The following is an 18,305-nucleotide window of genomic DNA, read 5'->3' as shown; positions in this document are numbered from 1 at the left end:
AGAAGATGGGACGAAAAATTTTAGTTAATTAAAAACGACGTGAGTCATGACAAGTGTTCTATTGATTTTTACTGCAATAGTACGATATATGGTGACGACAAGGTTGAATTTTCTAAGCATTCGTTTTCCATGGGACCGGAGCTGGAATACGAGAATAATAACAGAAGATTGAGGGTTCAAATCGACACACACAAGCATATGTCTCCACGTGCTTAATTTTTGCTTCATTTTCTGCTCGGCAGTGAAGGAAAACATCTTAAGGTTGTGTCGAATGAAAATCTGCCACATATGTATTCATGAGCCTGCATTCGAGCAGCGTGTGGTTTCAACTTATAATTTCTTAGATAATAGAGGACTTTCCAGTCCTGCTATAGTTACAAGCTATTGCTTTTGTTTTTTCATTTATTTTATTTAAATCTCAATCAAACAAGCTATCGTAAGCCCAAGGACAAACATTAGTCACTGCTGAACAATCGTTAAATTCTCATCAAGTGTCCTACAAAAAAGACTGCCTTGCTCAGATAACTATTAATTTGTTTTTGAAATGCAAAACAAACGTGCCACTGAAATTGATCACCATCGCCAAAAACATTGGCATTGTAATAAATATAAATCACATTCTACACCATAGGATCTAAAATGTCTCTTGAACTTATAATTACGCTGACTCATTCACACCATATCACAGCTATAAAAAGTATGACTATTTGCTGGTATTATATACTTAATTAAAAAGTGTTCAATACCACCGGTGTAACAAATACCGTCCAAAATCTTCGATTTAGACAGCCTGTTTGAGATGAATATACTTTGACGCCTTTTGAAATAAGGCGACCAAATTGTCATGTATTTTTACGTGTAGATCGTTCACCTTCTACATAATTCAATCGATTACGTTACAATTGCTATATATGACAGCACATAAGCCACAAGCAGGACAATGTCAGATATTCCTAGTTAGTAAAAATTCAGTTTGATATATGTTTATTGTACTTTCAAACAGTGTGTCTCGCCTTGTCACGTTCATTGAAATAATTCATAAGATAGTTATCAGGTCTAAAAGCACTTTAGCCGGATTGCCAATCCCGTTCAGGCAGCGATGTATTTGCATGATGACTATGTCATAACCACTCTCCGACTCAGTAATTGCTTTCCTCCAGTGACGTTAGGAAGATGGATTTTAAAATTGCTTATAATGCATTTTTATTTAAAAGTCGAAGCTAATTCACTCCAACAAGTCGTATTAGGTCTTACATCTATTTAAAGTATTAATCGGCGCTTCGAAGTAAATCTCTTTCAGATTTTATGAATAACGAACGTTTATTAAATTTAAAAAATATTAATTTCGAATTCCTTAACTTTTGTTGTCTACATTTCGCACCGACATCAATAGGCCAGAAGGCTGAAAAGTTTTGACGTTTATTTGAAGATTTTCGGCTTGCATATTAAGCTGCTTTTTATCTGAGGTATTTTAGGATAAAGATAAAAACATTTTCGTTCTGTTAAATCTCTTAAGTATTTTTGCATAGTCTTAATCCTTATGAATATTATAAAATGCAAAATCTCACTGACGGTATACTTGTTTATTCCTCAAGAGCCCATTAGTATTTTGTAAAGCCAAGGAGGATGAGAGAAAATTCGTTGATAAGAATTTATTACGCTGATACATTTTAGGATTCTCTTAAATGCAGGGATTACTAAAATTATAATATATCGTACACATTTAATCATCATATCATATATGTTTGTTCAGAAGATGCGTGTGTGAGTTGATCAGGTATGTATGGAGCATGTATTTCTTTCAATTAAAAATAATAATTTCCTTATTCGAGTAGTTGACACAATTACAAAAATGTGTTATCTGTGACAACACTTACGAATTAAATACTAGTACTAAATTATATATGTTTTTTTAAATAAAATCGATATATTACTGTAAAGTAATCAAATTAATAGAAGAACGTAAATTTTAATCTCGTTATATCCTACATTCCGAAGATTACGATGGGTTAGCTTTTTAATTTATTCTTGTAAATTCAAAAGCGATTGTGAGAGCCAATTTAAATAAATTATAATTAGATTGATTTTTTTAATTTATTACGTATGTTTCTAGTTACAAACTTCTTTACCAGTATAAATGATACAAACAATTGTATTTAAGAAGCCGTCTTATCTTATCATTTTCAAATAAACAATTTAAAGAAAAACCAAAATCTTTTTTTACGTTAAAATTTTAACAAATTAAATTATTTTATATTATGTTTAATTATAAATAATATATCATTAAGATTTTATTTTTACCACCATCAGAAATCTGTACAAGCTTTTGAGGGAGTTACTTAAAATTCAAATTAAATTTATTTTAAATGCAAACTTGAGAAGATAAAAAAAAACGGAACGCAATCAATTTAAAAAATCGAACTAACCGTCTTTCAAACCAAAGTTTGCAAAAACAAAACATTTCAAAAAAGGTTGAATAGCAACTCGAAATATTTTTATTATTTAGATACAATAATATTGTTATTTAAACCATGCTTACTATGAAAAACTATATAATCAAAATGTCAATATACCGCAAAGTATGATCTAAATTAACATTGCACTAACGATCCCAGCTTCCCAGCTTGAGCTAGGATTAACGTAAAGGCCGAAAATATCGTCATTTGTATTCCGTGCCGGTACTATGATTACTATCCTGAGGGTATAGAAGTTTCACAAGTCCCACCAAGCCCCATTAATGAGGCGATTAAACTAAATTAGGTCGGAGGCGCGAACGACCAATTCGGACGTGGAGTGATCCGGATAACTCTGATCCGAATTAAACAGTTGTCGGTGACACGTTGCGGCCGATAGACGAAATTCGATTTCAAACTTTAAAATTACACAGAATTTGGAGTCTGGAATTTATTTTATTACTTTGATTACTTTTTGGGTTTAGATGAAAAGAGTTTCGGAATACAAACTTGGTTGCGAAATGTGATACATCTTTGTTTGTTGATGATTTGGTTAGTTCTTTTACTTACCGCTGGATCTGTACCTTTTGAAATTGGTATATTTTGTTTTATTTTTCGTCTTAGTATAACTAATATTTTTATATTTAGATATTTGGTGTATTATTTTATTTTAGTTAACATTACGTATCAAAGTTTAATTTACTAAAATCGATCATTAAATTCAAATGGCAGTCGCATACATTTTCCTCAAGATATTGAGTATACACAAAATATACACAAAAAGTGATCAACACGCATGGGCATCCTTACTTTCTAGAGTTTTCGATCTTATTCTTGCGTCACGGTGAAATTGTTATGGAATTTTAATCCCTACATATTGTAGTAGCGTCAAACAACAATGCAAAATATATTATAATTAAGTTATTAGTAATTTGATGGTATGTAGAATACCAACCCGTATTCCCGTATAGTAACCAATCATCGTTGGTCAATTTGTAGGTCTCCTTGGATATTATAAATATAATAATAAAAAAGAATTCTTAGATAATCAACATACTTGTAAGTTCACGTATGGAGCATCGGCCATTACAGTTGGCACGATGAATCCGCCTTCTCCGGTCGACATGTCGATATCTTGACTGTAGATGTCTGTTTTATCATCATACAGCTTCACGCGGACTCGAACTTTCTTCTCAGTACTCATTGCTTCAACCTGTGGGAGAATGTTACGACATGTTATAACTTGCGTTTCAATGCTCGGGTCATTACATAAACATAAAACATAATCAGCCTGTAAATTTCCCACTGCTGGGCTAAGGTCTCCTCTCCCGTTGAGGAGAAGGTATGGAGCATATTCCACCACGCTGCTCCAATGCGGGTTGGTGGAATACACATGTGGCAGAATTTCGTTGAAATTAGACACATGCAGGTTTCCTCACGATGTTTTCCTTCACCGCCGAGCACGAGATGAATTATAAACAAATTAAGCACATGTAAATTCAGTGGTGACTGCCTGGGTTTGAACCCGAAATCATCGGTTAAGATGCACGCGCTCTAACCACTGGGCCATCTCGGGTCATTACGCTTTCAGAATTATTGATGTATAATATCTATTTTCGTGCTTTGGTAAGATCGACTTGTATGCTGTGACAGCAAACGGGATGACACCCTTATCATACATCATACATATCCCTTTTTCGACACAACTCTCTACTGCATAGTGTCCGTGGCGTGTACTATATATTTCGTTGCTATATAATATTATATTTCTATTTTATTCTAAATTTGTTTACCGTATTACCTTAATTATAAATTATTTCAATGCTCATACAATTTTAATTTGTTACATAATGTAATTTCGAGTACATCGTGTTCTTAGATATATATAGAAGATTTAGAATATGATTCCTTAGTACAGCGAAATGTCTTGATAAATTATTGAAATCTGAGTTATCAGTTCTCGATTAAATCTACAAGTTACAGACCGATGTTAACTGTTCACAAATGTTATAAGCTACTTCCTGAATAAAGTTTATTTTCGTCAAATTATCTCAACTAATCGTATGGTTAAGTTCGATTCCTGGGATTAAGAAGATAATGTAAGTCACTTCAATCTGATAAACTTTGGTCTTAAACAATTCTGAAGTGAAGACATTCAAGTATAATACCTTTGATATTATAACAAGTCGACTGGACCACATATGTCTCCACTTAGAAAGCCAAATGACTGTAGTCACTTCTTAAAAGAGCGTCATTAGCGCAATGGTTTACGAGCCTAGCGATCTAAAAAGTCACAGGATCGATCCTGGCTCCTCATTGTCGTCCCCACTCCTAATACAAATGATAAAATTAAGAGGGGTAAATAGGATTATTAGTAATTCCTTGATTAATTTAGAGCATTGCTAAGAATCCTTAAAAAAAATACGTGTATGGTATGTAATATTTACAAAATGATTTGCTAGTTAACCTTTATTCGTTTAGAATATTTTCTATTATATTTAACAGATTTATTGAATAGGAGTGTTATGGATGTTCCGCGTAAACAGGTTTTTTCATGTTCACCAAGACTCCTAAGCGACTTATCGATTAAAATAGGTGCTGATGAAATTGAAATATCCGACCTTGAAATTTATTATATTATCATAAACATGTGCTTTTCATGGATTATACACATACTTGTCGTTCGTTATACCTTCTATACCTACGGTAATAATTGAAGTATAAAAGCATTATATCATAAAAACAGTAACTAAAATATGAAAACAAAAATTTCAAGGTCGTGGATTTATAGATATTTATGATATACCAAGCAAGATGAACGTTTCAATGTTATCAAATAATCCGTCGCTATTGCTAAAACGCGAAATTGCGTCGTCGACTTAGGCTTAATTAAGTCATTTAGTCGACCCGACCTGGCTTCGATCCAAAACCTGCCGACAGTCTTGATATGAAATACGAGTAACCGTAATTAAACATTATCAAGAAGTTCGAAGCGTTATTCGTTTGATCATTTCACAGAATCGGTGAATTGTTTTTTAATTTTTATTTACTGGACTGGAGGACTGGCAAATAAGCACCTGATATTAGGTGGTCACGAGCTTGTACAAAGTCCTACCATATCATAACATTTTTAACCTTCGATTTTAGCTAAATATTTAGTATCCACAATTTAAAACATCATCAAATTTATTGTGTTTATAATTCACCTTGCGCTCGGTGATGAAGGAAAACATCATATAGAAACTTACACGTGTCTAATTTCAATGAAATTCTACGACATTCAGAAAGCTTTTCTTCAAAGAGAGAGAAGGCCTTAGCCCAGCTATGGGTCGTTTAAAGGTCCATACTTTTAACTTTACGCCAAATTATTAACGTTAGGTATTACGTCTTGAGATTACGATTACGATTGTCAGACTGTTATTTTACCCAAGCATTTATCCATATAAAATATTTCCAAATACGCAACCAAGCATAAAGCGTTAATATCAAAATATCACAAGAAAATAGAGGAGAATTATTACCCAGTACAAGGCGAGGATTACTCACAGTAATGAGGCAATCAATCACGGGAACACAAAAACATCCCGATAGTTATACTAATTCAAAACAGAGTGATGCAACAAATAGTATCATGATGTAGGGCCTCTTCGTTAGACAGCCTTCGTAATTTATTATATTGTAACGCTGCCAAGACACGAATGAAAGGGACACGCTGAAGAATGCAAATCTATGTGTCGGGGAATTGTTATTTTATGTTTTTTTTTTTCTTTGTGTAGAAATAATTTGAATAAATAAAGGAGGTTTCTTAAAATGAGTTTATTATACAAATGTCTGGGTTAGTGTTGTATTACATTTTGTATACGAAGCCGTAAATTGTTTTCCTGTTTGATTATAACAATTGTTGAATCCGCATGAAGTGTGAAATGGAAAAAAGTGAAATATATGTGTTTGATAAATTATTTATTTCAAATAAACTTTATTAAATATATTGAAGATTGTGATCTTAAATATTATGTTGAATTGATTACTAAACTAGCAATGGTAAATTATTATAATGATAATAATAAGACCCGGAATACCCCTGTTGAAATTTAACGCACTTAGCTGAAGATCACAGGTTCAAAAATATAGAAGCACCACATTTTCGTGTTCTTAATCTTCTATGTATATAAAAACGAAATAACACTCACTGATTAATCACGGAATCTCAGAATACCTACATACTTACATACTTGAAACTTGGCAGGTATGTTTCTTATAGGTTGTAGACATCCGCTGAGAACGGGGGCAAACCGGGAGTTAGAAGTTTGTGTTTTATAAAATTCATTCGGGTAAATCTGCAGGTTCAGCATTTTGTGCTCTGCCATTTTGAAATTATCGTGAGAAAATTTGCACATGTCATATAAAATTATGCCATATGTCAGAGGAAGTAGCGTGGGGGGACTCCAAATGTCTTGAGATGGTAGGATTTTTTTTTACAGTATGTGTGAGAGTTTTGTCTTGATTTAAATGAAAGTGACCATTGGATGTAATGAATTGATCTTTATAATCTGGAGATACATTTAATTAATCTGCTTTTAAATTTAAATGTAAAGCGTTTCATTATATTATTATAAGTAATTATTTCACATAATATTAATAGTAACTGAAAATGACTATGAGATTTCTCAATATAATGCGGAACAATAAGAAACCTCATTGGTCCCCCTATTGTGCCATCGCTGCTATCGATCAAAGACAATTCAGATTTAGACAAAGTAAGATAATCTTAATTCAATACGTTTCAGATACTGGAGAACAAAAAGACAATTTTTCACTACAAAATAACAACATTTCTTATACATCGTTCGTTATTTGAATATACGTTTTATTCATACAATATTTTTATTTACGTTATTTGTAACGTTAAAGTGTAATTCTTATGAGCACTTTGTCAGCCGTATAAGGTATCCCATGTGCCGTAAGAGAGAAAACTGCGCTCATTTTGGGTCATAGAGAAGAAATATGATTGTAAAAGGACGTTATGTGTTTTCCACGTACAACCCATTATAAGAATTGCTTAGATAAACATTTATGAAATTCTAATTTCGAAATTCGAAGCTAATTTTTTTTTTATTCTAAATTCTAATACCCAAGTCATTAGCTATCTACTATAATCAAATTAATTAAAAATATTTTTTAATAATTTAGTACATGACTATACTGAATGAAAATAAAGCCGAAAATGTAAATAAATAAATAATTACTTTAATCATGATAGTGGTATGACTACAATTAATAACTTCGCTTATTTAAGTATTTTTGGGTCACTCTAAAATCGTTACGTCATCAGTATAATTTAATTTTTGACGTATATTTTCAGACGTATTTACACAAAGAACATAATAACAAATATCTTAGTTCCCAAGGTTGGTGGCGCATTGGCTTTTAACATACGGTTAATATTTCTTATAGCGCCAACGACTATGGACGATGGTGACAACTTAGCATCAGGTTGCCCATTTGCTCATCCAACCTAAACCATAAAAATCCTCACAAAGAAATTGGACGAATGAGCAAACATTCAAACGTGGTTTAACATGTAATACGTACGAAGCCAAAGTCAACAAATCCTAACTAAACAAATATAGCGAACCCAATTATTTTATCAGAAGCTTTTAGTCGCTCAGTCTAGCTCAAACTTAATAATATAAAAATCAACAAGGCTCTCTAAGCAAAAAAATTAGATTAAATTCGATGAACAGAGCTAAATACTAAACTTCAATTAACAGTCAATTAAATATCTCATTTAAATTAACACAGTATTTGGGTTGAAATAGTGTATTATATCGGGTTTTCAAGGATACTAAAAGCGAAACCTTACTGATTTTTATTTCCTCTCCTTAAGATGCAGGTTCGATGACCTTTGTTGAAATATTTATTTAAGAGTTTATTTGTACGACTTATTTATGATAATTCAGTTTTTGGATAGCCAAACTTTTACGACAAATAGCTTGTTGATTTATTTTTAAATAATTTGTTATAATATGACTAATTTTGGTAACGTTGTCCGGCCAAATATAGATGTACAGTTCATTTTTATTTAAAAGCATTAAAACATGTGACCGTCACGGATCTGTCGTATTATACCGTTTAATTTAATGTCAAGCTACCACTGGTACTGATACTACCGATAATAATCTATACATTGTCAAACTCAGTAGTTACTCATTTGTACTATTATATTACATAACTTATATCAATTAATATATATCCCACATCGATATCAGACTTTTTATGTTTTAATATAGAAACATCAATGTTTTTTGACATAATATTTAAGTTAAGTATTAGGTCACGTTAATCGAAAAGAATAAATAAATATGTAAAAAAGTAAAACAGATAAAAAAAGATTTTCACCAAGAAGTTATAATAAAGTGTGGTAAACGAAGTATATTAATTATGCGCGCTTCGCACACACAAGGCGGTAGAGAGCGGCAGCGGAAAGGGAGCATGACGGCATAAAAGAGCGTCATGCCATTTGCCGTTAAGGCAGAGTTGATCTCACAATGAGCCCCAATAGATGTTTCACGTAAAAAATGATTGAACTTACGGTTAACTGAGCGCGGGAAAATACATAACAAAACGCGTTACATTTACGCTTATGACGTCATATTATGTAAAAACTTACTATCTTGAAATAAAATCCATCACCATTCATGAAAAGATGTGATTAATTCATAACTTGAATTACTAAAACAGAAACGACGTCACTTAAAATTAAACTACAGAAACTAAATGTTCAAACTTCTCCACTTAAATTACATGAAAACTGACAAATATAAATTGTTTTAGTTACACGGTTATGATTTCGCTTCTTGTTTTAGGCTATTAGCTCGAACGCTAAACTTCAGCTGTTAAGGTAATCATTAAATTTTAGATAATGCGTGCTGTCGTGAACTTCTTACTTTGCCTGAGTAATATGCGTGGTAAAAAGAACATGAATGGATTACTTCGTCTCGTTTGTCTACCGGCAGTTAAATGTTATAAAATATTAAGAATTTTGGATCGGTTCAAGTCAAATAATTCATAACTATTCTGTCAAGATATTATCTATAGCTATCTGGAGATAGTTGACGTTTTAACACTCTTATGAATCACGTAATGCTCTGAACGCTGTGCCTGATTTGCCTCCAGCGTTGTCTGATTGCCGTCCCTTTAAGCTACTAGAGTGAGGGAATAGGGAATGTAGCTGTATTGAGTACACTAATGCATTATACTTTATATTTGACGCATACTAGTTAAACATCAATAATAATGTCAGTAGTGACGGAAATTCAGTCAAAATAATCGATTTCTTTATATCTTTTCTAATCATATAAAATATTTCCACGTTCACTGAGCATATATATTAAATCGTTATTTAAGATGGCATATACTATTATTACTTACTCTACCAACAAATGGTAATCCAGGCTTGTATCTCCTGCGCATGCTGTCAGCGAACTTTAATTCCACATAGTGTTGCTCCGCGGCCGGTGTAGCTGGAGTTGCACTCCCCAATCCAGAACCTACAGTGAGATCCACACGAGCTGAACCTCCGCCACAGTGAGCCTCGAGCCTCCATTTTCCCGAACGTCCCCCAGCTGCTAGAATTGCGCTAAGTTTTCGTACACCTGATGACAAAAAGTAAAGTTTTCGTACACTTGAGAATGGCTTAAGTTATTACTTACATTTTATGCATATAAGTATGATAATGTAAAGAAACGTTATTTATTAATTAAACCTTATGTTGATTATAAAATATATATTTCTTGAATATACATACACGAAATTATAATGTACGTATACGTCATATTCAAGAATTGTAACTAAGAATGTATAAGAGAACGGGAAGCCAGACCGGCTGGCGCCGTAACGCGTTACGTAACGAAGCAGCTTACCCTCCCATTAAAGGTGGTATTTGTATGGTGTGCAAGACTATCTGGGTAGATATCAATTACACGTAACTCACAATTTAAACACAGTAAAAACAAATGATTGCTGTTTGATACTAAAATAAATCGTAATGTTCCGACCTATATATGTATATAGCACTATCATGATTATATTGTTATATCACAGTTAAAAAACATATAGTTATATCTGTACCTATAACCGTGAGAATTGAACACTGAAAAGTGATATACACATATATAAAAGAGTAAGTCCATTGTTAGCAAACGATTTGAAATCTGAGGATCTTTACGGAACAACGGTTTGTACACGAGTACTGGAGAATTTCCTTTTATATAATAAACTTCTTTGAATACACAGAATAAGTCAAGAGGTGATTCATAGAAGCACAATATAGATGGTTGCGATAGAGAGTTCTTAAAATGACTTGCAAAGCAATTCCTGTATTTAAAAAAAAAATCATTAAAAAAGAGAAGTTTATATATTCCACTAACAAAATCGAACGTGTTTTAGCGTGATTTTACTTATAAATAATCTCTTCAGTGGACGTCAAATATTACTCAATTTTATGGATTTATTTTATTAAATATAGTATTAATATTTATGAGAGTACTTTTCCGTTTGACATATCTGCAACCCTTGATATACGATTTCGGGAAATAAAAATGTCTGCCGAATTCCAAGGTTATAGGTCTTATAGTTTTGGGATAAAACGTGAGGAGAATATATCCAAAAAGAGTTTCAAAATAATAGTAATTTCGATCGTTTTTTAATAATTAATTCTCAAAATTATAATTCAAATGGACACTGAGGAAGGTTTGTGGAAGCTTTGGAGTTTATTAAAATGTAGAGAATTTAATATTAATACTTGTATATATTCCATAAGCTATAATATCAGTAACTATTCGATTCGATTTCCGAAATTCCATCACCACGGAGAACACTCTTTTTTCTCTAACGTGTTTTACTTTTTTAGTTGATTAGGACATATATTAATTATACTATGCAGAGATCAGTTGTGATCGACTAAACTTAAAGAAATATTGTACCCCAAAATCGTCACATGTTGCAGAATTCGTAAGAATTGTATACTTTTCTGTAATAGATTAGAATATTTAGATTTTACATTTTAGTATGATACAGAAGTGTGGATTACCAAAATCTGATCCTTTAAATGAAATTGCATCAGCATAAGAATTTTTCTAGGAAGAAGTATCATGCTAAGTTATCTTTAAAGTAATTTTAATGACAATCTTTTACATCCGTAAAATGTTAATCCGGGTTGGTCCTATAGATATTTCCTATAAGATTCCGAAATTTTTCCTAAATGAAAATTCCGTAGTTAAGTCGAACACAGTAGAGGTATTCTGTAAGAAGAATCTCGAAACTCGCCGCAGAATACGAGCGTAAGATATCAAAATATGATATGCGAAATTGATATAATAATTATAAAATTTATAGAATACATGTGTCAAAACGGCGTATCGGAAGTCGGCTGTCAAGATTTCGTGAGTGAGATGCCAAGTGATTTATGACATAAACCGTAATATATCTCTATACAGAAAAATCATGTCAATACATCTGAAAAAAAAAACAAAAACCATTAAACATAAAATTTAAAAAAAAAATCTTATAATAATTGTTGAACTTTTTCCTCTAATAGTCAAGACGCTTTAGTTTCAAAATATTTTTTTCATAAACTTGTGGACATTTTTCTAACACTCGACCCAATAACACGAGGCGTCGCCTTACTCACGATGTTTTTGCTTCAGGATATGACACATGACTTCCAAGGGTTGACGAATGTAATTAATCAAAACTCAAGCCCCGGTGACAGCGAGACACGACGTATTCTCATTATTAATGTATCAAAACAAAAGGAAATGACTAAGCTACCGGAACTTTAATTTTGATTAGCAAAACTGTTTTTATTTGATGACTTATGACCTGCCCCGGCTTCGCAGGGATACAGTTTATTAATGACTAGCGAACCGCCCCGGCTTCGCACGGGTGCAATGCTGGTACTAAATATACTACAGAATGTCTTACAACGTTCACAGTTTTTCAGTCAGACAATACAAACCGCAATGTCCCTGCGTTTTAAATCTATAATATCTTCGAAAATATTCATTTCAATTACATGCTGTTAAGGGCAATATTGATCTTTATAAAATGCACAATGAATTTAAAGTACTTAATTGGATAAGGATTAATGCCGTATTGCTTAAAATCGCTTCTAAAATAAGCCATTATTTCTCGTAAAAAGTAAAGGATAAAAAATGGTCATTGTGGATTATCCCTGAGAGATAGACATATACCATAAAGGACTTTTTTGTAGAACGTTTTAAGGTCTACAATACTGTAGTACATTATTTTGATCTATCTCGTAGGGTTTAGCCAGCGTTTGCAATGTAAGCGCAAAAATATGTTTATTTACGACATCACTTCAGAAACCTCCTCCACCTGCACTCCACCTCTAAAATGATCAGTGTTTCTCTACTATATTGTCCATTATATATCTATTAAAAAAAACTTCATCAAAATCCGTTGTGTCACTTTTAAAGATCTAATACATACGGACAGACAGCGGTAAACGACTTTGTTTTATACTGTGTAATGAAGAATATGATATAAAAGAAATACAATTTATACCCTATAGCACTCAGGAAAAATGGGGCTTTCTATCAGTGAAAATATTTTTTCTGGAATTTCATTCGGAGATTACTCCATACGAACGAACAAACATATTTTACCTATTTATAATATTAGTACAGATTTGTTGCCTCGTTCCTTTTTTCTAAGACTGGCCTCCCCCTTCGGTTTTATCCGCTCTTATTTGGACTGATGATTATATCATTCGGACGGGTAGGCCTGCAGGTTGCCTGATTAATTGACATTTTACGATTAATTATGATAGTAACGTGACTAGTTGATATATTATAGATTTTATCGATTAGTGGAAACTTCAATTTAATCGAATCGGTTTCTACTCCATAATTTATAATAGTATACGATATTCCTCAAATACTCAGATTTGACTTTCAACGAATCTTGAAAACATTCAAAATGCGTTTTGTTTATTTTGCTCAAGTAGTTTCGATGTTAATATTATATACGTGTCAATCAATTCGCTCATTCTTAATTATTGGTTTGATGCGCTTTTGCGAGCAGTGTATCATTTAAATGTTATTGTTAATATAATAAATGTACATTATGGAACTTATTATTATTATTACAACCACACATATGATCGTGTATTTTATGAGCATTGGCTGTTAAGCAGGTGTTATAAGAAAAAAAATATTTGACTTATAATGTAATAAGATACAGGATGTTTGATGTGTCTGGGACACGCGGTTGGGACGAAGTTGCTTTTGCTATGTATTATTTATTAAATAACATAAAAAATAAATTAAGAACGTTTGAGAATAATTGATAATAAAAACACGTGAATTAAAATAGAGAGCCAAGATGGCCCAGTGGTTAGAACGCGTGCATCTTAACCGATGATTTCGGGTTCAAGCCCAGGCAGACACCACTGATTTTTCATGTGCTTAATTTGTGTTTATAATTCATCTCGTGCTCGGTGGTGAAGGAAAACATCGTGAGAATTCCTGTGTGTGTCTAATTTCAACGAAATTCTGCCACATGTGTATTCCACCAACCCGCATTGGAGCAGCGTGATGGAATGTGGTCCAAATCTTATCCTCAAAGGGAGAGGAGGCCTTAGTCCAGCAGTGGGAAATTAACAGGCTGCTAATGAATTATAATACTCTGTAAAATATTCAGAGGAAGAGAAAGAGAGGGAAGATCGCCTGGAAGCATAACGCTTGTCCCTTACGTGACAATTTCAGCCATTTCCCTATTGTAAGCCGCAAAAGAATTCCGTTCCAATAAATAGTATAGAATAAATAAACGAAACAGATAATCTAGAACAAAAATAAACTATCTATTGCTTTGTAAAGACACCAATTAGTACAGACAATTATTGTAGAATATAATTATGACCAATTTATAAGATTAATATTCGTAATAAACGAATCGTTCTGGTTGTTATCTGTCTGAAAGTATAGTGGTAGCTTTAATTTTACTAATTTTAATAACGAATATTGTTATCACAATCACGAGTCTACTCTAATGATTCTGCTTATTTTAATGTTAAATAGTAAAAATTTACAATATTTTCCAAAATATAAAAATGTCATCTCACGCATACTAAGATAGGAGACTGCTAATTCCGCGTGAAAGGTACCTTCGTGAGTAGGTCTTTCTATCGGAAAGCACTTACGTTGGTCTTTTACTTATAAACAGAAGCCGTAACAACGATATGTTTCTGGCTTAAATAAGTTATGAGATTCAATACATTACATTTCACTCACTCAGCAGATATTCTACCGCCAAATAACAGTTATGTTCCAGTTTGAAAGGTGAGTGAGCCAGTGTACAGGCACATGGGACATAACATCTTAGTTCCCAAGGTCGGTGGCGCATTGGCGATGTAAGGAATGGTTAATATTTCTTACAGCGCCATTGTCTATGGGCGGTGGCGAGCACTTACCATCAGGTGGCCCGTGTGCTAGACCGCTAACCTATGCCATAAAAAAACTATCATGGTGAGGATTTTTTATAAACTCTTTAACAGATGTCTTTTAATAAATTGAAACAAAAATACCGTATTCTAAATTTGAAATTTGACAAGCTTCCATGCGAAATTTTCATCTTAAGTGAATTTTTGACGCCTTCATAAATAACTATTTTCAATATATTATAATTTCAGAAATAATATTATAGAAATGAATAATTTTTGATACAAATTTCATCGCAATTTGATTGATGTCTGATGTCTTTGATAGTAAGAACTTCAGAGTACATCCATTGAGATGTTGATGAGATTACCAATCACAAATTATACCGTCAAACTGCACCACTTAGTATTACTCTGACCCGGTTAAAAACACCGGCTCATTCACCCTTCAAGGGTGAGTGATCCGGTGATTTTATAAGCACAAGCATTACAACGTAGTTTCCAAGGTTGGCGCATTGGTGATATAAGAAATGGTTAATATTTCTTACGGCACCAATGTCTATTGGTCGTGGTGGCCTATTTGCCGGCCCATCTTATTATTGTAATTACTCTATAATTAAAGCAATAAGTGCAAAAAATATATTACTCACGACATGAATACTGGTAATAATCTAAGATTTTCTGGAAAATATTATTTTTAATTTATATCATAAATCTGTATTTTTAAATATAATTCTTATATACGAGAAAGTCCTTTGTAATGATTCTTTATTAGAATTATTTGCGAAAAAGGATATAAATTGAAAAAAAGGGATATATTTTGGTTTAATAATCAGGGTTTTCTGAATTCTAAAGTGTATACGATTATCTCAATAACAATACGTAATATAAAACTGAAATAGAAATAATACGAGTATCAGAAAGTTTTCTACGAACATGTTAACATAGTAAAGGTAACCCATACCGATGTCAGGTGTAACTACTTGATCCCTTTGCTTACGTAAAAGAATTCTTGTGTCCCGAAACTAAAAGTTATTGATAAATCTATTATCCTATAAAAACGACGGAAAGTAGTAGAGATTATTTGGAATATTGAAAGAATTTGAGTGAATTTCCATTGAGCTTATAGTTGGAAAAGTTGATGTCATTGAAGCAATGTATTTTGAATTCCTTGTGATTGAGATTAGTGAATATGAGTAATTTTTGAATTTTCTATTAAGAATTCTTATATTTCGAAGGAATTATGATTGTGCAAGAGTCATCGCTTCGACCAAGAGTCGAGCTTCTAAGTCTCCATGACTTGTTTTTTGAGAAATGGCTACACAGAAATTGGTTGAATAGACATTCAAAATTAATGTAACATAATGTATAGATTTTTCATATGATGAAAGCCGATATGACTGGAAATAATGCTACATGCGAGATGACGTCAGACAGAGAAGTATGGAAGAAGGAGACATGCTTCGCCGAACCCAAATAAAATTGGAATAAGGAGCAGGATGATGATTATATATTGATTTTTCAAACATAAAAAATATTTTTCACGAATATGTCTTTGATAAAGTTTATTTCTACTTATACTTATTATAACTTTGCGTCAAACCCATTACAACTACATACAAAAATACTTTATTATAGTTCAACATTCGACCTTTGTAATACGTCATTGGTCCAAAGAATTTCAGGAATAAATCTCAAAGCAATATTATGTTTTTATTATGAAATAATCAAATCAATCAATAGGAAAATTTCAATAATACGTCAAAGATAAGTCAGAGGGGACGCGCAAGGCAAGCCCAATCTATCAAAATTTGACACGGGTTACGTTGCAAATGACAAGAAAATGCTTTTATAGAAACGCCCACCCGTTGCTCTGATGGCTAAGAATTTGACTCTGTATCGGTCGGAAATCAAATTAAGTTACATTTTTGAAATGTCTATAAGATTTTCCAAGGTTGATAAATGCCCTTGAATTATTTATAAAGGTATTTTAAATCATTTCGTTACGAGTTTAAATGCAAATAATAGCTTGTGAGACTTTCTTCGAAACAGTCAATGATATAAATTATACTTCGTGATGTAACTTTTATTACCTTTTACTATATTAATACTTTGTCTATTTTGTTATCTGTATTATTTCTATCGATTATAAATTATATGTAGTCCCATTACTACCACTAAAGTAGTAGTATATTTATGTGTTAATTTTATAATAAATAAAAACCATTTTGAAATTGGAATTCCATATTCCATTCCTTGTAAAGTTTTTTTAGAATTTACTTCTACTCTTAACTGATACTCAATATTATAAATATAAACATTCCGTAAAAATTTATAAAAATATCTTCACAATTTTTTGGCAACGAATATTATTCTCGGAGGCATCAAAAATCCGAATCCGATATTGGATTAGCAAATATGAAAGCGTGCAATAACTTCTTGCTTCGAGCGTCGAAACAAAATGAAGTGCTTCGTTTATTGGTCGTAACTTCGAAGTCAGGAAGAGCAACAATGGCGAAGTTACTTTGCAATTAGAGAGGCTTGTCGGAGTCACTGAAGATATACAAGTTTGCAGAATATAACTGAATGAGAGAAAAAGTTAAAAAGATATAGAATAACTTAGACCTTGAAGCTTGCAAAGCATTAAATGTTAGTTTATTGAGTGATCATAATACTATTCTTTTATTATTTCTCATCAGAGTATGACTTAAAAAAAAGACAATGGCGTTATATGTTTCGACATATTCAATGAAGATTGTATATAAATTATTATTAAATGAAATTTAGTCAATTTCATAAATTGTAACTTAGTTACAAAAACCGTTAATTATACTGTAGAAAACAATTTACGTTATTTTTAGTATATCTAAACAATGAAGTTTTTACATTTTATCTTTTTTACGTTTCGACATATTCAATGAAGATTGTTTATAAATTATTATTAAAAGAAATTTAGTCAATTTCATAAATTATAACTTAGTTACAAAAACTATTAATTATACTGTAGAAAACAATTTACGTTATTTTTAGTATATCTAAACCACAAAGTTTTTACATTTTATCTCTTTTTAAAAATAAACGTCGAATTTGGCTACACCGAATTATGTGCAAGCTCGTCTGGATGTGTACCAATCAATCAAGTATTTTACATTTTTTTTTACATTAGGAGTTTGTAAATATCCCACTGCTGGGCTAAGGCCTCCTCTCCCTTTGGGGGGAAGGTTTGGAACATATTCCACCACGCTGCTCCAATGCGGGTTGGTGGAATACACATGTGGCATAATTTCGTTGAAATAAGACACATGCAGGTTTCCTCACGATGTTTTCCTTCACCGTTTAGCACGAGATGAAATATAAACACAAATTAAGCACATGAAAATTCAGTGGTGCTT

At 32.2% G+C, this 18,305-nt stretch overlaps 1 protein-coding gene across 1 annotated transcript in view; it reads right to left on the bottom strand.

Annotated features, from left to right (window-relative positions):
- LOC113392899 (C3 and PZP-like alpha-2-macroglobulin domain-containing protein 8) overlaps window positions 1-18,305 on the bottom strand; it is a 215,112-nt gene that overhangs the window by 67,014 nt on the left and 129,793 nt on the right. Inside the window, exons 6-7 of the mRNA XM_026629515.2 lie at window positions 9,885-10,108; window positions 3,511-3,666 (exon numbers count right to left, since the gene is read on the bottom strand). Coding sequence (XP_026485300.2) covers window positions 3,511-3,666; window positions 9,885-10,108 — 380 coding nt within the window. The remainder of the gene's footprint in view (window positions 1-3,510; window positions 3,667-9,884; window positions 10,109-18,305) is intronic.

The sequence above is a fragment of the Vanessa tameamea genome, chromosome 12, assembly GCF_037043105.1.
Source record: "Vanessa tameamea isolate UH-Manoa-2023 chromosome 12, ilVanTame1 primary haplotype, whole genome shotgun sequence".
Taxonomy (NCBI): domain Eukaryota; kingdom Metazoa; phylum Arthropoda; class Insecta; order Lepidoptera; family Nymphalidae; genus Vanessa; species Vanessa tameamea.
Note: the sequence above shows the minus strand (reverse complement) of the source record. Positions and strands in the feature narration are given on the sequence as shown.